Source organism: Parambassis ranga, chromosome 17, assembly GCF_900634625.1.
Source record: "Parambassis ranga chromosome 17, fParRan2.1, whole genome shotgun sequence".
Classification (NCBI taxonomy): Eukaryota; Metazoa; Chordata; class Actinopteri; family Ambassidae; genus Parambassis; species Parambassis ranga.
Genome location: NC_041037.1, coordinates 10489382 through 10511159, shown reverse-complemented (window position 1 = coordinate 10511159; position 21778 = coordinate 10489382). Strand labels below are relative to the sequence as shown.

The window sequence follows — 21778 nt, the reverse complement described above, 5'->3', positions numbered from 1 at the left end:
TGAAGATTTAAAACAAACAGGTCTTTGACCTGGTGGCCACAGGGCGGTGTGTGTCACTTGGGTGGCAATAAGGTGCACAATCGCATGCCTGGTAAAGCAAATTCTTTTTGTTTACAACCAAGTGTTCTTTTCATGGGGTGTTCATGGTCTTTATTACCAGGTTGGGAAACCAAAAAGTGGAACTTATATATATATAAACTTAGGAATAAAAAAATAATTCTTTTTTTTTACCCAAATAGAGATGTTAAACACCTCAGTGATACTTGGTATAGTGAATGGTTTTAGACTAATTTTAGGATTTTAAGAAATGTATGCTGAAGACTTTCAGTATAGTTTGTAATGGACTGGTGATTGGTGACTCATTTCAGGTTTAGATCCACAGCACTTGACTCTTAAACTGTGTGAAAACATGAGGTTTTGCACTTTGGCAGCTTGGAACCGGTTGAGGTTAGTTTACAGGTGCTTTGTTGATTTTGTCTGCCCCTTTAGTTACAGAGGTTTGCAAAGAGGAGTCTCCTCTCAGAAAGCCAATCTGCGCTCAGGATGCTGGCAAATATTCACTCTCCCCACACACCCACCTATATAAACACACACACTGGAACACGTTTTGAAAAACGGATCAGTTTTGTTTTGTTTATGCGTTATTGATTGAGCTGAGTACTTGTGCTGTAAAACCATTATTGGCCATATTATTTAGTCATTACATTTAGCTCTATCAGAGACAGTTTAAAGTTCACAGCAGGGATCTAAAGTATGATTTTAATTGTTGTAAACGTGTGCAAAGGTGTTTTAAAACAACAAAATATTGTGAAAAATGATTAAGCATTTAGGTCATAAAGAAAGGAAACCCAAACTCCAAGCATTTAGTCTATATTAAAAACATTTCTATAAAATTCTGTTTATAAATATTATTTTATATTCAGGAAACAAAATCCAATTTTGCTAAGTTTCTTATTTAGTGAAACTACTTGATGTAAACAGAATATTACTTCATCTTTTAACTGTTATGTCACAACAGGATGAGGTACTGGGTGAGCCTGGGTAAATAATTACACTGCTGATAAATAAGTGGGACTTTTTCCCCTCTCAGTGCCCTTTGCTCTGGACTCAAAAATCTGCCCAAACAAAACGGAGGGGAGGAGCTGTGGTGCAACAGAGAGACGCCCAAATAAAACTGTCACTAATGGTGCCATAGATATTAAATTTAAACCCAGATCGATCTCAGTCTTAACAGAATTATACTTTTAATGTATGTATTGTTAAACTTACCTGTGTTCTGATGTCATTGCAGATGCTTCAGAAAGAGACAGTGTTGGGTCATGATGTAATTGGGTGAAGTGTTTGTTTTTTAATTTTTAACCATCAGTAAATTTACAATGGCTAACAGTATGGCAGAACAACAGTGTCAGCCCAGACCATGTTATATTTTACACACAGTGGACAATTTCATTGAATAAGAAAAACAACAATAACAACAATATTAATTTTTTTATTGACTTTAAATCCCAACAACAAAAGGCTGCTTCATTCATGTTACATTTGTGCCTTCAGCCCTTTAGAAAGACACTTTCTGTTAAGCACCCCCAGACTGTGAAGAGTCTGTCAGCATTTACAGCTTTAAACATCATTTGACCTTTATAAAGCACACTATATGCAGATACCTGAAGTCATTTGTAGTGTTGTACCTTTAAAACGTGAGTAAAGAAAGCATGAGCTCTGTAATTGCTGAGAAGTAATTGTCTGATTAATTTCAGGAAGTTACACAATTACAATTGATCATCATAATTTAATGCCTTCATACGCCTGGGTTCTATTTATTTTTTTGGCACGTTTTGGTCAAATTTTCATGCAGTGTAGCAGATCAGTGTCTGCAGATACACCTCACATTTTCTTCCTGCTCTGTATGAGCTTTGCTGTTTCTTTAACCATCCAGTCTCATGTCTGTTATCCTTGTTTGTCTCTCTGATGTGTGTTATCCTCGCCCTCCCTCCTGTGATGCATCGCTCTGCCTCATGGCTGCTCTGCTTTGCTGCTGCTGCTGATGATGATGCTGATGGTGTTGATGCTGATGTCATCACCGCCTCCCAGCATCCCTGTCACAGCTGCGCCGCCATTTTCCCTACTTTCAGACTGACTGACGGACAAGTCGAAGGCGGGTCCGCTGAAGCATCCCGCACCCTGTTTATCCGCTGCTCGGCCCTTGCTCCTCCTCCCTCCTCCTCTGTTCTCCCACTCGACTGACGCACCGCCGTGTGCAGCACTCAGCCCACCGAGCGCCGCTGCTGCTGCTGCTGCTGAAGCTGAGAGGCAGACTCCCTCTCTTCCTCCGGCGGATTCTCCATGTATGGATGCGCAAAGGGAAATGATGCTGTAGTGTAACCAAAGACAGAAAGAACCACCGAAAATACAGGCTGCTGAGGAGATTCAAGAAGGAGGCACTACCGGAGGATCCTGGCGTTGTTTTGAATGGGCAGGAGATTCACCATCTGCGGCTGTCGAGTCTGAGTTGCTGAGGTAAGATACGGCTCTTCTGGCATGTTTTTCACGGCACAGTACGCAGGATGTCACGCCGTGGTGAGGACAGCTTGTGTTTTGGGGATTTTTGTTACCTTTATGTAAGAGACGCTGCGTCAGGGTGTTAGATGTTTGATTCCGCGGCTGTCAACATCTTTAAATCCTTAATCCACATTTCAAAACATACCATACATACACTGAATCTATTAGATTAACAGATGCGCTTATAAAATCTATAACTGTCGTTTAATCTGTAATGATAATATGTGTGTGTGATGACCTCCTTTCTGACGCAGTGGTTGATGATGTGGTGTCTGTGTATGTTTACGCGGCCTGATCTTTGAGGTGCGGCAGGCAAAGCAAGATGGAGGAAGCAATATTTATCTTACACTTATTATAAATAATCTTTTTTTATATCATGTTTATTGTGGATAAATAATGGCTCGGTTTATACATGTGAGGAAGGATTTGTGTTTTGAATCGGTTGAGGCAGAGAAGATGGAGGCGCGGCGCGCTGTGTTGAAGCAAAGACACCTGAAAGCATCCTTTTAAATAAACGGAGAAATCCTAAAGAGTTTAAGAGAGAAACAACAGGATCGAGAGATAATGATTACTAAGATACAGTGAAAACTCGGTTATTTACAGACATGTATGGATGTGTGTTAATTTATGAAGCAGTTTCATCACTAGGCCTTTAACCATGATGGGGATGCTGCCCGGAGTATAAGCAGCCATTTTACTGTACAATAAGAGCAGGGATGCTGATGAGCTTCCTGCAAAATAGTGGTCCAGCCTATTTAGACAGGGTGTTTTAGGAACTCTGCGTTTCTGCCTGAAAGAAAAACTCATCGTGGTCTAAAAGTGGAGAATGTGTCATGTGGTAGCTGTTTGTGGCTCATACAAGGCTGTGTCCTAAAAATAAAAACAAGCTGTTGTAATTCAAACAATATTACATACTGATATTGAGTAATATTATTTTAAAGTTTGGCTGTGTCTTTATATATCTACTATAACTCACTCTTTTCTACTGTGCAGATACCAGGTGTGTGTTTGCAGCCACACTGATCTCCAGCTCTTCTGCTCACTCACACACCCACCACCTGCAACATGGCTGGGGCCTCCGTGAAGGTGGCGGTGAGGGTCCGACCCTTCAACTCCAGGGAGATGGCGAAGGACAGCAAATGCATTATTCAGATGACAGGAAACACCACAAGTGAGTATGAATTCAGCTGCTAGTGGAATGGAATTGACTATTTACTATAACTTTGGTTAATTGTTTATAATGCATAGGACTTATGCATTAGTTCATTTCTCCTTGACCATATGTAAATAAGCCACTGGCGTAGGGCTACATTTTTGTTTTCTCTTCTTATTTTTACAGTGAAGAGATCATAAATAGGTCTATGTCAGACAGACAGTTTGTTCTGTCAGGTCATTTTGTGGTCTGCTAACTTTAACCACTACATGTTGTTATGAATAATTTAGACAGTTTCATACAATGATTACAAGGTTATGGCTGAGGTGAAATGCTAACCTTTTAGAATTATCTACCTCCTGCTCTTACAGTGTGATGCTCTGCTGCTGTTTTGATCATATCTCTGTGACCTACATTCAGCCAAGTTTAGAATTTCACTTCAGTTATTTGTCCTGGTAGGCAGCTTTGCCCTGCAGCAGCATAATAGTGGGCAGGGAGGCATGCGGCATCTTTGGCAGGGAGAGATGAAAACAAAGGCTTCAGTCAGGCCTGAAGCCTGTCAGTGTGTGTGTAGGGTGTAGCGACCGCTGCAACTCTCTTCTCTCATCATACGAGCTGCACGGACCAAAAAGGCCTCGTTGTTCTGGTGGAGTCCAGACTCAGAGTCAGCTGATGTGTCTATGGAGGGGTGAATGTCAGCCTGTTGTGCCTGTTTGTTTTTCCTGGGCTCTTATTAAAGCCTGAAGATTCAGATTTTCCTTTACTTCAACTTAAACTCTGCTGGTTTTGAGTGTGAGAGCTCGCAGCTTTGTCTCCTCCAGTGTGTTTCAATAACACTGGGTTGTTTCAGGCTGAGTGCACGTTTCAGCACGACACTGCTGTTGCTATATTAAGCATGTCCACAGGGGGTGACACAGTAGACTCAGTTTGCAGCCAAAAGAGCAGCTCAGTTCTCATTTCATACTAAACAATCACGACATGCATCTCCTCTTTAAAAAGGACGATGGGTGTGTTTGAAACAGCTATTGATCAGATTCAGAATCCTCTCCGATGTTCTTCTCTCTTTATTTGAAAGTCTTAAGTTTAGAATTTCACTGCAACCGGTGGCTGTAATTATGATACTAACAACCTTAATCATAATGCAAAAGAAGGGATTATCTCAACAGTGCAATGGGCTTTTAAAGAGAGCTTCTAGGTTGGACCATGTGTGATTACATTACTGGTTATACTTAGCGGTGAAACGGGTCCGTAAATAATCAATGACAAACATTGTTTTGAATGACAAATGTGGATTTATAATGCATGCATCCTTCACTTATTAAAGTGAAACATTCGAGGCCTTGTACTGATCTGTTCTGGGTTTTTTTTTTCAGCAATCCTGAACCCCAAACAGCCGAAAGAAAACAAAAGCTTCAACTTTGACTTTTCTTACTGGTCACACACCACGGTGAGTTTTTCTGTTCAACAAATAGTCAAAAAACTAATGATTAGCGGTAAAACAAATCAGCAGTGACCAACAGACAGCTGCTGAATCATTATGCAGTGAGAAATGAAGCATTTGTTCTTCCCTTTTAATGTTTATTTCTGCTCTGCATGTCTGCAGCCTGAGGACATCAACTATGCGTCCCAGATGCAGGTGTACAAGGACATCGGGGAGGAGATGCTGCTTCATGCCTTTGAAGGCTACAACGTGTGTATATTTGCATATGGTCAAACTGGAGCTGGCAAAAGCTACACCATGATGGGCCGACAGGAGAAAGACCAGCAGGGAATCATACCTCTGGTAATATGTCATATGAATCTGAACACACAAACTTCGACTCCTATGTTCTTTTAGAAATTTCAAGAGTTCTTATAGGTTTGACTAGAACATCTTTTGCAGCAAATTACACCAAATGATGTTTGTGTCCCTGTTTTCTAGCTCTGTGAGGACCTTTTCACCAAGATCAATGACAGCAATAATGACAACAGCATGTCTTACTCTGTGGAGGTTGGTGATGCCACATTGTTTATCAAACATTTAAGAAAACATTTTTGTCATTGCTGGACCAGATATTAAAGGACATGATTAAAGGATGATATATCATAAAATCACTAAAACATTGAATTTCATTGCATAAGTGTTGCTGAGGATGAGCTCATATTGTAGTTATGTTGCTTCATTGTAGGCAGAAGCTTGTTTTTTCTCCTGCAGAAACAAGAGTACATTTTATAACTTAAACAAACCTATACACTGAGAGCCTTTTTTTCTTTCTCTCTACCAAAGGTGAGTTACATGGAGATCTACTGCGAGCGTGTGCGTGACCTGCTGAACCCCAAAAACAAAGGAAATCTGCGTGTCAGAGAGCACCCTCTGATGGGACCATACGTCGAGGATCTGTCCAAACTGGCCGTCACTTCCTACAATGACATTCAGGACCTGATGGATTCTGGAAACAAGGCCAGGTGACAAAGCTTAGTTAGATGATTAATGTCTGTAACATGGGGATGATTTATGAATCAGTGAATGAAGTCATTGTTTTTTTTTCAGGACTGTTGCCGCTACCAACATGAATGAGACCAGCAGCCGCTCCCACGCTGTCTTCAACATCATCTTCACACAAAAGAAACATGACATGGAATCCGACAACACATCAGAAAAGGTTCGTACACAAAGCCCAGCTCATTGTTGTGCACCTGAAACAGAGATTCTTTGTCTTAGACAAACAAATCAATAGGAGAGTAGAGAGGCAGAAATGATTGACAGGAGGTCATCTGAACTGATTGATGACCACACTTAACACTTAACTGCCAGTTCTTCTAGTTAGTTGGTGGATGTTACATATAATTTGTTTGATTGTTGTAGGTCAGCAAGATCAGTCTGGTGGACTTGGCTGGCAGTGAGAGAGCCGACTCCACCGGAGCTAAAGGAACCAGACTGAAGGTGAGATCAGTGGGCTGTTTTTAATTGATTAATGATGGGAGGAGTGAACTGTGAATGTTTGAATACAGTATTCTAACAACATGTAAACAAATACATCAAATCATAGTTTTTAATTTGTTTGTGCTTGTAGGAAGGAGCAAACATCAACAAATCTCTGACCACTCTGGGGAAAGTTATTTCTGCACTGGCTGAACTGGTATCATTTTTTCACATTTTTCTAAATGTACAGCTAAAAACAAAATCATTTGTTGTTGTCCAAGTGACAAATATTTATATATATTTTTTCATCTTTTAGGATTCAGCACCAAACAAGGTTAGTGTTACTTGCTGCACATCCTAAGCATAATACAGTCAGTTTTTTATGAGTGAGGACCTAAAGCTTTTTTTTTTTTCTTCTTTTTTTTTTTTACAGAACAAGAAAAAGAAGAAGGTCGAGAGTTTCATACCTTACAGAGATTCAGTTCTGACTTGGCTACTAAGGGAGAACCTAGGTATGCAAACACACACACACACACACAAACTAAAAACACTAAAATAATTTTAGGTCTCATGTAATATTTTGTCTCTCCTTTCGTGTTTCAGGAGGAAACTCTCGCACAGCCATGGTGGCTGCCCTCAGCCCTGCAGACATTAACTATGATGAGACCCTCAGTACTCTCCGGTGAGCAAAAAGCCAGAGAATCCCTTGTTTTGTTTTTATATAAATGGTTTTGTATGAGGGACCTGTTTATAATCTACAGTAGCTGGTGGTCAGCATGCCTCCACTTTGGGGAAGGAATGACACTGAAGACTAACTATTTTGACCTCGATGACCTCCATCTTCTCCCCCAGGTATGCTGATCGTGCCAAACAGATCCGCTGTAATGCTGTCATCAATGAGGACCCCAACAACCGCCTGGTGCGTGAGCTTAAAGAGGAGGTGGCTCGTCTCAAAGATCTGCTGTATGCACAGGGCCTGGGCGACATCATAGAGAGTGAGTGTCGCATGAAAAAACACACCTCTCACATACAGTAAATTTACATATAGAGACTCACACACTCACAGAACCCTGACAGTATTGAAGACAGAGGATTAGCATGGCATGTGGGTGTCTCTCACACACGGTCTCTTTTCTCCTCTGTCCTATCAGCGTATCGCTGCACCGGTCCCGTCATCACTGGTTTGAAATGTGTGTATAACTCTCGCAAGCCTGCGCTTTGCCACTAATAGAAATGAATCCTGCGCCGGCTATGATCCTCCACCACACCAGAGACTAAACTACCAGTCCTAACGGGCTGTATGTGAAGCCAGACAGGACATTGATTTGACAGAAATATGTAAAGCAGATATTACCAAGGTTAATTGTCAGGACTCTAAAGTGGCCTCCTCTTTCCATTCTTTCAGGTTTCCATGGTAACAATGACATAGCAATACTTTTTAAATGGACTGGAAAACCTTGCATGATGACCCCATAGTGACTCTTTGTTTCTGTTCTTCAAAAGAGAAACAGATGCAGTCAAATTCAGAGTAGGCTGTTACGGTAATTAATATTTGTAGAGTGTGGAAGGAAAGATTGACTGGGAGGACGCCATTTTAGATCGCTCTCTTTGCATCCTGGTTCTCTGTGTGTGGAGCTGTAGTAATTGAATCTCTGAGTCAGGTGCTTACTGCACTGCCAGGAGCTATGCTACCAAAGGTTGTGCTCAAATGTTTGAAGACATTAGCTTCACAAAACACACTGTAGACATGCATTCTAGTCATGTATTGATATTTTGGTTTATTTCCTCATAACCATGCTTCTGAGCTTGTTGAATGTGCTCATGTGTCAAAAAAGACTTCTGGTTGTTAGCTTCCAATCTATCTGGCATTTCAGTTGCTCTTTTCTGTCTGTGATGGCTTTGGCAAGCAGACCTCTGCTTCTTTGATCCATTATTTGAGCTTTCTCTTCTTTTTTTGTACTCCTCCCCATTGTTCCTTTGTTTTTTTTTCTTTTTAATCCGTGTCCCTGCGTTTTCCTCTCAATCCCTGATGTCTCTCCTCAAACACCTTGCGTCTGCTCCTACCTTCTGTCCGTCCTTCCTTCCTTCCTTGCTCTCTTCCATGCGACGCCTCTCTCTCTGACAGACCTGTGCGATTACAAAAACTTTGTGAATAATCGCCAGGCTGTCAATCAAAGGGGTGATCTTTCCACAGTGACCAACGCCATGACGGGAATGAGCCCATCGCCGTCACTGTCCGCCCTGTCCAGCCGTGCCGGCTCCATCAGTAACCTCCATGATCGTATTTTCAGCCCGGCCAGTGAAGAGGCAATTGAAAGGCTCAAGGTAGGAAGGATGTGAAATGTGATTAAAGAGGAAGGTTAATGTGTGTAAAAATAAAGGAATAAGGTGAGAAGAGCAGAGTACAAAAGTATGGTGGGAAGACACTTAAAGAATAGAGTTAGTGTTTCTAATTTGAGAGTGAGCTGTTTTTAGAAATCTGTCACAACTTCACAAACAGGAAACTGAGAAAATCATCGCAGAGCTCAACGAGACCTGGGAAGAGAAGCTGCGTCGTACTGAGGCCATCCGTATGGAGAGGTTTGTAAAATATTTTTATATTTTCCTCAATAGGTACATGCATCTGATGCATCTTTGCCTTTTTTAACCCACAACTGTAATTTGAAATACAAGATATAGTTTAAAGCGATAAACAATCATAACGAAAGACTTCATGTTGCAGTCTGTGAAGAATCACATACTCCTATTAGCAGTTAAAAGGTTAACAGCTGCTTCTTGTTTTGACTTTAATGCTGTCTGGTATGACTCTGTGACTGCTCGCTGTAGGGAGGCCCTGCTGGCTGAGATGGGTGTTGCCATGAGAGAAGATGGAGGCACAGTTGGTGTCTTCTCCCCTAAAAAGGTAAGATGCTTGTCCAATAACATGTCTCACAGACTTAAAGAAGGCATACAACACTTTAAACCTTTTTCTTTTAGACGCCTCATCTGGTGAACCTCAACGAGGACCCTCTAATGTCTGAGTGTCTGCTGTATTACATCAAAGACGGCATCACCAAGTAAACAGTTTTCTTTTCCACTTTAATCCTGTTTGTTGCTGTGCCGCTTCTTGGACTTTGTATATCTTTGCTGATGTTATCTCCCTGCAGGGTTGGCCGTGAAAATGCGAAGACTCGCCAAGACATTGTTCTCAGCGGCCATTTTATCAAAGACGAACACTGCACCTTCAGCAGCACCACTGGGCCTCAGGGAGAAGGTAAAGGCTGGAACATCTGTTCCATGGTGTTAATACATGGAACATACTTTGACGTTTGTGACATTTGTTTTCTGGAACAGGTTGTGTCATCCTCGAGCCATGTGAGGGAGCAGAGACATACGTCAATGGGAAGAGAGTGACGGCTCCTATTGTGCTGCGGTCTGGTAAGTATTATTGATTTTCTATATAAATATATATTTATTTAAATAATCTGAAATGTAATTGTTTGATGTTTTAATGCCGTCAGCTTTTTGTTTAAATCAGACTTTTGATATTTTCTTTGTTCATTTGCATTTTTAAGGGAACCGCATCATCATGGGCAAGAGCCACGTGTTCCGCTTCAATGACCCTGAACAGGCTCGTCTGGAGCGAGAGAGGACGCCGTGCGCTGAGACGCCCGTGGAGCCCGTGGACTGGGCCTTTGCTCAGAGAGAGCTGCTGGAGAAACAAGGCATTGACATGAAGCAGGAGATGGAGCAGAGGTGGGTGTAGAGGGATAGTAGTTCTTTGTATTGATCTTAATGTTTTACTGTTTGTAGTTTTTGTGTACTGCTTTGGAGATCTTTATAATACATGAAATACTATTGCTAGTGTTTGCACAGTTTATTGGCATTGACTAATATTAAATGTTTCAGGCTGCAGGAGCTGGAGGATCAATATCGCAAGGAAAGAGAAGAAGCCAGTAACTTGCTAGAACAGCAAAGACTGGTGGGTACAAGCTCTACATGCCATTCCACCTTCTCTGAATTTATACCCATTCTCACTCCGCTCCTGATCCTTTCTTCCAGGACTATGAGAGCAAACTAGAGGCCCTTCAGAAACAAGTGGACTCTCGCTACCTGGAGTCACCTGAGGAGGAGGAGGAGCCTGAAGAGGAAGGTATACTGTCATTTTTGTTTGTAATGCAGCACTTGGATGCATGAAACACTTGGTGTCATGCTTTTAATTTGTCAAATTCACCTCTCCCTCCAGTCCCGTGGACACAACGTGAGACCGAGCTGGCGCTGTGGGCTTTCAGAAAGTGGCGTTTCTACCAGTTCACCTCACTCAGAGATCTGCTCTGGGGCAATGCCATCTTCCTCAAAGAGGCCAATGCTATCAGTGTGGAGCTCAAGAAAAAGGTTAAGCATAACTTTCAGCATAATGCAGCATAAATTCAGTTTGATGTGAAATGTCGTTCTTCTTAAAACCTGCATTGTTGTTGTCTTTTTGTTATCAGAGTGCTTTATGCTGATTATTGTGGTATAAAATCCTTCTCATGTTTTATAACTGCAGGCGTAGTAGCACCTGATTTAATCTGTGTCTTGTTTTGCATGTTAGCACTAAACAACAGTAGTTGTGTGTTTTAATCTTGTTGTATTGTGTCATTTGTCAGGTGCAGTTCCAGTTTGTCCTGTTGACAGATACGCTTTACTCTCCACTGCCTCCTGACCTATTGCCAGCCAGTGTGGCTAAAGAGAGAGAGAGGAGGCCTTTCCCTCGAACAATAGTTGCTGTTGAAGTACAAGATCAAAAGAATGGAGCCACACATTACTGGACTCTGGAAAAACTCAGGTACTAAGAGTTACTGATTTAAAAGGCTCATTTACTCATCATGGTCCCAGTTATTCATCTGTAAAATCATGTGTGCCAAAGCTGATGTGTCAGATGTAACATATACATTTTTGAAATGATCGCAAGTAATTTTATGGTATACACTTCAACTTCTTGTTGTTCTTTGTAAACTGGAATTTTATATAATTTCTTCCTCTGTGACCTCATTTAAGCTCCATGGCCTTGTTAAATCCTTTACATTGTTGGGTTTATGCTGCCCCCTGCAGGCAGAGGCTGGACCTGATGAGAGAGATGTACGACCGTGCTGCAGAGCTGCCCAGCAGTGCTGTGGAGGACTGCGACCACGCCCTGACTGGAGGCGACCCCTTCTACGACCGCTTCCCCTGGTTCCGTCTGGTCGGCAGGTCAGATTTAAATCCTGCTCATTTATCAGATAATAAAGGCTTGTTGAATCCAATATCTTCTCATTACATTTGCTCTTTCCCCCCTCAGGGCTTTTGTGTACCTGAGTAACCTGCTGTACCCGGTGCCCTTGGTACATCGTGTGGCCATCGTCAGTGAGAAAGGAGAGGTGAAAGGGTTCCTCAGAGTGGCTGTGCAGGCCATTTCAGGTACAAATAAAATCACTGTGAGTGATCGTAGCTGCTCCATTCTGTTTTTTTGTATTGAAGTGTGAGATTCTGGGTTTTGTGTCCGTTTAGCTGATGAGGAGGCCCCTGATTATGGCTCTGGCGTGAGGCAGTCAGGCACTGCCAAGATCTCCTTTGAAGACAAACAGTTTGAGAAGGTACCTCTCATCATTTGAAAGTCGAATGGGTGATAGACATCCTGTGTGGAATATCAAAAATGAAAAGATGTTTTTTTTGTCTTATTTTAGTTTCAGACTGAGTCGTGTCCTGGTGGTCTGTCACACTCCAATACCTCCCAGGAGGAGCTGCGCATTGTGGAGGGAGAAGGACAAAACTCTGAGATTGGAATCTCTGCTGATGAAGTTAACAACAACACCTGCGCAGGTGAGAGGAGATCTATAATATAAAATAATAGACACTTCTTAGAATAATTGATTATTAAAAATGTAAAAAAAAACTAAATGTTTCTACATGTCTTCCTCCATGTAGCCACACAGGAAGCTCCTCAAAGCCCACTGAAGAGTTTGGGTCTTGGTCGGGACCTCCCTCTGGACCTTTCCCCTGAGAAAGCGCTCTCTCACCTGAAGATCGGCAGCACATTCACCTTCAGAGTCACTGTCTTACAGGCCTCCAGCATCTCAGCAGAATACGCAGACATCTTCTGCCAGTTCAAGTGAGTTAAATCCTGCTATAACATCTTGTGTCAGTAAGTTGTTTACCACACAGCTCCTGCTGAGTCATCTGAGGTTAGTGTAATGAACGCAAAACATGCAATGCAGAGTCCACCCAGCTGACTTCCTGCTGTTAATTAATAGTATATTAGTACTTGCTATTGTCATTAAATCTTAAAAGGAGACTACTTCTCGTCTTTTAGCTTCATCCACCGTCACGATGAGGCGTTCTCCACTGAACCGCTGAAGAACACCGGTAGAGGACCGCCGCTGGGCTTCTACCATGTACAAAATGTAAGCAGTACATGAATGTCTTATATTAACTCTTTACTAGTATGGCAAATTACTTCCTGTCATTTGAGATGTTTTTCTCATTTTTGTTGTATTTCCTCTTTCTCCCCTGTGTTAGATCACTGTGGAGGTGACCAAGTCCTTCATGGAGTACATCAAGACTCAGCCCATCGTCTTCGAGGTGTTTGGACATTATCAGAAGCAGCCCTTCCCTCCGCTCTGCAAAGATTTAATTAGGTGTGGAGAAATGTAAACTTTAATTTCCTCTTCCTCATTAATAGATATGATTGGATCCTGTTATGGATGTTTGGTTTCTTTCAGTCCCCTCAGACCTTCCAGGAGGCAGTTCCCCCGTGTGATGCCATTATCCAAACCAGGTTAACATCTCGCACATATCGCATCCCTTAAATATTCATTATAATACTATATTTCCTTGTTTATTAAAGGTTCTCTCTTTACTCTTCCAGTGCCAGCCACCAAGCTCAGCACTCTGACTCGGTCTACCGCGGGACCTTGTCACGCAAAATACGACCTCATGGTGTTCTTTGAGATCTGTGAGCTGGAAGCAAATGGAGAGTAAGTCCCACATTTGTATTAGCATATAAATACAATTAAAGCTGTGAATGTCTCACTAACATATTATTTCTCTGCCTCCAGCTACATCCCAGCTGTTGTTGACCACAGAGGTGGAATGCCCTGCCATGGGACGTTCCTCCTGCATCAGGTCTGTCCATGTTTCTACAAACAGCCGTTACATTCCTGTAGCTTTAGACTCTGCACTGTTCAGCATCATAAGCTTATATTTTATATCCTCTTGTGGCTCTGTAGGGCATTCAGAGGAGGATCACTGTTACCATAGCTCACGAAACAGGAAATGATATTGAATGGAAAGAGGTGAAGGAGCTGGTTATTGGTGAGTAACAGCTTTGTTGTTTTAATTTCAGTGGGAAGACATTATTAATCAAAAGCTAATCTTTCAAAAGGATCACTCTCATTATATCTTTTTTGACTGCAGGGCGTATTCGCAACACACCAGAGGCTGATGAAACCATCATTGACCCCAACATCCTCTCCCTCAACATCCTGTCCTCGGGATACTTCTGGCCCAAACATGATGACAAGTATGAATTATGAACTGGCTTTTAATTATTATTGTCCCCGTTTCCCTTAAAAATCAACATCAGTTCATAGTGATTCATAGTTCAGTAAAAAACCTGTGTGACAGATTCGATGCTTTGTAGTATTTTTGTCAACATTGCTTCAATGTGCTTTTTACATTCCAGTATCTAATTGTCGCTCAAATCATTTTTCAGTTTGCATGCATCGGCTTCATTTGTAAGTTTAAACTTTTAACAGCTGCAGTTAAAAGTTTCTAATTCATTCTTGTTTCTCTTTTTTTTCTTTTGTTAATGGCAGCGTCTCCTTGGGAGTTGATCATAGGTACAAAGACAATCATTATTTTTTAAAATCTTACTAATTGTTGGTTCTAATAACAAAGTGATCACTAGCTGGCAGCCTGTTTTTATTACATGACTGTTTTGCTTTTATTTTAATCCAAACCATGTAAATAAATGAAATTTCTTCTCATAGAACCTTCTACCGTTTTGAGGCAGCGTGGGACAGCTCCATGCACAACTCTCTGCTTCTGAACAGAGTCACTCCATACGGAGAAAAGATCTACATCACCCTCTCTGCTTATTTAGAGGTAATAGAAAACATATTTGTTAACCCTGTAATCACAACAAAGAAGCAACTTACAGTTTCGTAGATTTCTGTGCATGTTATAACTAATATCTGGCTTATCTTCAATAGATGGAGAACTGCACACAGCCCACAGTCATCACCAAAGATTTCTGCATGGTGTTTTACTCTCGTGACGCAAAGCTGCCGGCATCACGCTCCATCAGAAACCTCTTCAGCACTGGCTGCCTGCGGCCCTCTGAGAGGTACAGATTTATGGATTTATGTGCACATACACACACCATGGTTCTTCTTAAATGTAGTCTGCTGTTTGATTCCTCTGAAATATTCTCCTTCTTTTCAGTAACCGTGTCACAGGAGTCTACGAAGTCACTCTCTGTCATGTGGCAGACAATGGAAGTCCAGGTGGAGCAGAATTAAAACTAAACGACAAAATTTAAAAAAGAAACATTTCTTTAGTGTTTTGACACTGTTTGTTTCATTCTTTCTCATCAGGCATGCAGCGTCGTCGAAGGCGTGTGCTGGACACCTCGGTAGCCTATGTCCGGGGAGAGGAGAACCTGGCTGGATGGAGGCCTCGCAGTGACAGCCTCATCCTCGACCACCAGTGGGAGCTGGAGAAACTCAGCTTATTGCAGGAGGTCCGTTTGCTGCATTGATGATAAAATGATTGTCACTGAGGCCACATCCAGCTAACTGAACCTTTGCTTTGTGTTTTGTAAGGTTGAGAAGACCAGGCACTACCTGCTGCTGAGGGAGAAGCTGGAGGCGACTCTGCAGGCAGGGCAGGACGCTCTCTACAAGAGCAGCGACATCAGCGACTTTGCAAAGAGTCCCGTCCTTAGCCAAAGTCCAAGCGGCAGCCCTATCTCCGACAGCCCGAACCAGAGACAGAGGGAGCTTGCTGCTAAGGTGACTGCCAGTCTCTGAGGCCTTTAGAACATCATTATTTCTAGTTAACTTCCTGCTTTGAAAGATCACACATCTTAAAAAAAAACATGCCGTTTCTTTGTTTTCTTGTTTCCAGTGTCTGCGCCTGCTGATGCACACCTTCAACAGGGAGTACAGCCAGGTGAGCAGCAGTGCCAGTGAGAGCAAGGTGAGCCCCAGCCTAGGCCCTCTAACCCGGCCCGTTAATCCTTCTGAACCAAATGTTTACAGCTGTAGCTTCACTAAATATCTAAGCCCCACAGTCCTCGTCCTCTACACAGCCCCCCCCCCCCCCCCCCCCCCCCCGCTATCACATCCTCTTATCATTCTTTCATTTGTTCTGCAGAGATTCTGCTCTTTGTCAACATCTCAGTCCTATTTATCCCACTAATTTTATATTACAGCAGACCTGGGTTACAGGTTACAATATTTCTTTATATCCTTCATCCAGTACCTGATGTGACAATCAAAATGTAAATTTTATTTTTAAAATAGTATTGACTCAGGTCTGTTGATAATTCTGTCTTCCCATTCCCATGTATTAAAGCCTTAACTTAGTTTATTAACCTCTTCTTCTTTCTTTGAATTCACCTCTCCCTGCCAGTCCTCCACTAATATAATAACACTCCTGCATGTCCTCTTTAACACCAGCGAGGGGCTCTTAGAGGTTATATGACAGTGGTGGTATTATAGTACATTGTTAGACAAAAACAAACTATCTGATTGAATTATTCTCTGAATGCATGTCTGTGTCGTCCGTGCTTAATTGTTTGCTGGTCTGTTTTGTATCTGTACATGTCCCCCTTGTCTTTTGTGTCCTTGTCATTATTGTTTCTGTGTGTGTGTGTGTGTGTGTGTGTGTGTGTGTGTGTGTTTTAGCTTTCTGAGATGTCCGCATCACTAATGAGAGACTCATCTTCATCTGGACTGAGCACGCTCACTCCATCCTCTACCTGTCCATCACTGGTTGAGGGACATTATGACATTAGGTACGTAACTAGAAGCTTTTAATCTCAGCATGTTTTAGATTCAAGATAAAACAATGTTTTGTTCTTCAATTTGGGTTTTGTTGTTGTTGTGTAGACACACTGATCCCAGCTCAGGAGCGTCCACACCAGACCTGGACCCGTACAGTCCAGTGGACAGAAAGAAGGCTCTCAGAGGCTTCACCTTTGTTCCTGACATACAAGAGATCCGTGTCAGGTCAGATCACACACACAGGATCATACTGCAGTGCATGTTTACCAGCGTGTGACATCCAAATCAAATTACACATGTAAAGGATTAAGAAAATTGGACATATAATTCAGTTCTGTTCACGAGCATTTGCTTTAATCTGTGCAGTCCGATTGTATCAAAGAAGGGCTACCTGCACTTCCTGGAGCCCCACACCAGCGGGTGGGTGAAGCGATATGTGGTGGTGCGCAGGCCCTACGTCTACCTGTACCGCAGTGAGAGGGACAGCGTCGAGAGAGCTGTCATCAACCTGTCGTCTGCAAAGGTGGAATACAGTGAAGACAAACAGACGTTACTGCGGGTATAACCTCATTACTCAACAGAGAAAAAATAAATCTTAGAAATCTGAATGAACCATTGTAACCTGTGGGTATTTGATGTCCTCAGACTCCCAACACGTTTGCTGTGTGCACCGAGCATCGTGGGATCCTGCTGCAGGCCACCAATGACAAAGAGATGCATGACTGGCTGTATGCTTTTAACCCTCTGTTAGCTGGTACCATCAGGTGAGTGGTGGAGAAACTGGAAATAAACAATACACCATAAAACATTTTCCCCTAAGATCACACTGGAATAATTACAACATATTCATCAGTGCAATTTGACGCTGATTATTGGGATACAGGGTTACAGAGACAGGCTGAAAACTAATCTGTCAGCAGTGCCCAGAGTGACTGCTTATGGCTGCTTAAATAAAGTTGTGTCTTCCTTTGGCCACTAGTCCCTGGTTGTTGCATTAAGATGGATTGCATGAATTTTTGGTTTACTGTGTTTAATTAGAAGAGAAATGTGGTTTACAGATCCGACTCATTCAGTAGCCATGACAACACCAAAAAACTGACATTACTGACATATGATTGATGTCATAACACATCTGTTCCTTCACAATAGCCAACGAGACGGCCTACACAGAGAGAGAGCAGCTGTGTTGCCAAGCAACAGCAAACTTTATAGCCCTCAAGCCCTTTCGCTAGCACTCTCCTCTTGATAGATGTTAAAACTGACTGTTAAATTCTCACCTCCAGTCTATGCTGAAGAATGGTCAACCTGTGTCTCTCCAGCTCTCCAACTTGTTTTTGTTTTCCCTTTGCAAAGTATTATTTATGCAACCTGTTTCACCACAGCTTCCTCCACAAGATTTATTTTTTTACAATGATCTTAGCTGTTTTCAGGAAATGTTTTAGGAAGTTGTACTTTTCTGTGTTAAAATCCTTGAATTTTGAATCTCCTCTTTGTCAGGTCAAGGCTCTCCAGGAGAAAGTCTGTCCAGTCAGTCCCATCTGCTCAGAGGATGTAAGAGGTGAACCAGCCTGGTGGAAAACAACAAGCAAACAAAACAATCTGAAAGCTCAGCTCAGCATCCTGCTCTTATGAACAAACTTATACATAGAACCATTTCAATATCCTTCTATGTGGTGACTCCTCCAGTCCCCAAAAAATCCCTGACTGCTCATTGCAAACCCCCAACAGAACCATCCTCTGTCTGTTTTTGCAGTCACCATATTAAGACCTGCATGATGTGCTCCTTTCTGACCTTTAGAAAACCTGTTACTTGCCTCACCTCTGCTGGGCATTGGGGGATAGTTCCAATTAATTATCATGTAGTTGTAGAAACCTGTGAGGCTGCCAGTTCCCTGTAAAAAGATATGGACCCCAGAAGAGGTAGAGGTAATGTGGTCAGTCCTTCCTTCCTCTATTATTACTGAAAATAAGTCCCAGTTGTAAACCATCAACCATTAATGGCATCATGTGAGTGGGGGGGAAATGAAAACATGAAACCGGATGTTTCTCTGTGTTGACGTGTGTTAAGTGCAGGGATGATAGCTCTACATCCAGCATACTTACACTGTACATTACCTCAGTTGGATTGGCCTGGTGCTCTACAGCATAGAGTACTATTTATTTCACTTGCTCATTATTTAAACACTGAAGTAGCATGAGGAGGGATTTGTTGGGACGAAAGGAGAAGCTGTTGTTCCTGTTCCTGTTTATTTCTTTTTTTGAAAATAGTTTGTTGCTAGAGTAAGGCAAAAAAAATACCCCACAACCAGGAGAGATCACTCACATCCTCGTCCTTGTGTTGATTTTTTTCATGTAACCATGAAGGAAATGTTAAATGTTGCTATTGTCATTTATCTGTGACAGGACCACTGACCGTTGTGTTGCATGGCACTTTATTGTCTCTATTGAGTTAATGTATCATTTACTCAGTTATTTTTAACCAAAGCATTGTTTACTTATTTTTGATTGTTCACTGTGCAGTTGTGTTATATTTGAAGTAGGATTTTAAAGTTCGAACATTTTGGGAAATGTAGTTATTTTATATCTTGCAAAGAGTCGAATGAGAAGATTGATATGCTCCTGTGGTTACATAGTTAATATGAGAGCTAAAAAGATGGACACAGAGTACTTGTATCTGTCCAAACTAAACCAAAACCTAACATGAGAACATTAGAGGTGATCATCTAAGAGTTTTTTTACGTCAGGAAACATTGGTTACATTCATGCCTTCTTCACGCCTTCTCTTTTAACTCCAGGCTAAAAACTGTTGTTCTTAAATCGATCTCACCTAAAATTGATGTGAATACATTTTTTATGATAAGCTGTGAGGACAACTGCACTGTGTGGGATGAACTTTTTTTTTTAATCAAAATTGGATTTAGTCTGTCTTTTACAGGCCAGCATCAAATATGTTCACTGTTTAAAAACTCCTGTAGCTAAATGGAAAGGACAAAGCTGTAACTGATGGTGGACCTGTAACCTGTTGAGGGCCGTTCCTTTTAGTGGACAAAAGTGTGTCCATGTACCAGATAGTGCCTCCCTTTTCTTCACCACTTTTTCTTCTCTCCCTCCCTCATCGCTGTCTTATAGTCACACCATGATTCAAGGTTTCATGTTGCGTAATGGTAATTTTGTTTTTGTTTTGGAGAGTGAATATTATCGATGATCATCAATAGTATGTTGGTGTATCCTGTAACAGTACAGTACAACGTATATATCTCATTATCATGGACTGTAAATGTTGCCTTTAAAAGCAGATCTCCCTCTTGGCTTTCGTACGGTAGCTGCTTAGATATGTGACAGCCTGACACTCGTGTCAGAAACCAGTACAGTATGATCAGCTCGCTGTCCTTTAATGTCCAGATCTTTCTTGCTTTTATCTGTTTATCTGTCCTTAATAGAACAAGGTGACCCCAGATGTTGCTGTGAAATCAAGATAATCAGTGGAACATAAAATGAAGTAAAAGGATTTTGTTTTGTTTTTGATAACAAAGGCATGGTCATGCAGCCATTTTGCCTTTTTCTTTATTTTCGTTCTGACTGTCCGCCCTGACGAACAGTCAGTAAACAGAAAGGATTTAGGACTCTGTGTGCCACAGGCCAGCCAACCTGTTGAGCAATGCAGCCTAATGCTGTGAAGGCATGTGGAAAGTCTGACTTTGACGTGTCCTGTTCTACTTTGGTTTTGGATTTCTCATCATTCAGGGTCATCTTGCTCTTATCATTGTTTATAACTATATACTGTATGCTGTCTGCTGGTACAGAAGACAAATGGAAAGTTTTATTTATAAGGTTTTAAATTATGTTCCTATAGTATAATGCACTTATGCACAAAGCATCTTTATTTAATATGATTTAATATATAGATATTGTGATGTTTTAGAATACACAGAACAGGATGGTTTGTTTTTAAAAAACTATATTGGCCTGGTCCTCAGAGGAAGATTGTGTCATTTCTGCTTAGAGCAGTCAAAGCACCACCATTACTGCATCGCATATTTTTTTTATTTTATAGCTGGCAGATGAGTCGTGATGCTTTCAGCCCTAATAGTTTAAGGGTATCCTGTTAAAAACACTTTGTGAGAGTTTTATTGTGCTGGCCAGTAATTGTTGAAAGGTTACATGATTTGATTATTTTATATTTGGCTGCATTTTAACTGTCACAGCTCTGGATCGAAGCATGCAGGTCCACTTATCTTCTGCTGTCCCCTCTCTCCTGCCTTACCGCTTGCTAATGACAACAGCTTTCCACCCCTGAAGTGCTGCTTGTAAAGTATTGTCATTCATGATCCTTGTAATGATTAATTGGAAACCTTCCTCTTGGCTCTGTCTTGTATATAAATGGAGATTTCTGTGTTGGGTCTCATCACACAGATGATATTAACTCTCTTTTCCTGTGTATACCATGATGAATAAGAATAACCGGCCTGCTGCTTCGTCAAGCGTCATCACAGAGTGCAGAGTGCTGATCGGTGATCAGTGTTGCACATCCTCAGCTCCGTGCAGGTGAGGCGGTCTTCGTGGGCCATGTAGGTGATCTCCAGGTCTGCACTCTTGCTCTGAGCTTTTTGACAGAAGGCCCAGGTCCAAGCCTGTGATAAAGTCTTAATCTCAATGCTCACATTTATCTTTTGAGTGTTTTGGAATTCTTTCTCATGTCTGTGGACACATAACAAAAAGTTGTCAAGAAAAAAAAAATAAGGCAAATAAATCAATGAGTGTTGAAACTGTTTGATTGCTCTCTTGGTATTTACAGGACTACTGAATGAACATTAGCTCTGTTAAATCACTAATTAACTGAATAATCTTCATATTTTCTATATAAAAAAACTGATATAAGATTATATAAAAGAATAATTTCAACTCCAGAGAATTCTCTCATAGTGTACACTATAACATGTAAGAAAATCATTTATAATTTACTATGACATTTTCCCCAGTCTTGACTCAAACTCAAAGGATCAATGGTTAAACTAATATGCAGGTGTATGTACAGTTCTTTGTCTACACGACCCTAACATGATGTTTTTTGCTGACGGAGCATCCTGATAAATGTACCTACCAGGATCCTCTGCCCATGTCAGTTGCATAACTGTTTGCACTTTTGCTCAGGGTGACAAC

The 21778-nt window shown here is 41.6% G+C and overlaps 1 protein-coding gene across 4 annotated transcripts; it reads left to right on the top strand.

Moving 5' to 3' along the window:
- Nucleotides 1-77: 77 nt before the first annotated feature.
- kif1ab (kinesin family member 1Ab) lies at nt 78-21379 on the top strand. Of its 4 annotated transcripts, XM_028428409.1 has the most exons (49): nt 78-2514; nt 3550-3727; nt 5083-5156; nt 5313-5492; nt 5631-5699; nt 5976-6154; nt 6240-6351; nt 6555-6632; nt 6763-6828; nt 6928-6945; nt 7045-7123; nt 7215-7293; nt 7464-7606; nt 7763-7801; nt 8806-8936; nt 9112-9191; nt 9438-9513; nt 9588-9667; nt 9758-9864; nt 9945-10028; nt 10166-10346; nt 10500-10572; nt 10653-10743; nt 10837-10985; nt 11240-11418; nt 11685-11822; nt 11911-12029; nt 12120-12205; nt 12296-12431; nt 12537-12720; nt 12922-13012; nt 13128-13246; nt 13331-13386; nt 13477-13585; nt 13667-13733; nt 13838-13922; nt 14025-14130; nt 14426-14449; nt 14600-14714; nt 14822-14955; nt 15054-15115; nt 15206-15351; nt 15434-15622; nt 15738-15809; nt 16520-16629; nt 16724-16843; nt 16985-17177; nt 17264-17382; nt 18116-21379. In XM_028428409.1, exons 2-49 carry the CDS (start codon nt 3622-3624, stop codon nt 18171-18173), a joined length of 5091 nt encoding a protein of 1696 aa, XP_028284210.1. In that variant the 5' UTR covers nt 78-2514; nt 3550-3621; the 3' UTR covers nt 18174-21379. The 4 variants fall into 4 exon arrangements, with proteins under 4 accessions (XP_028284210.1, XP_028284212.1, XP_028284211.1 ...); XM_028428411.1 differs by lacking the exon at nt 7763-7801; XM_028428410.1 differs by lacking the exon at nt 14426-14449.
- The last annotated feature ends 399 nt before the right edge of the window (nt 21380-21778 follow it).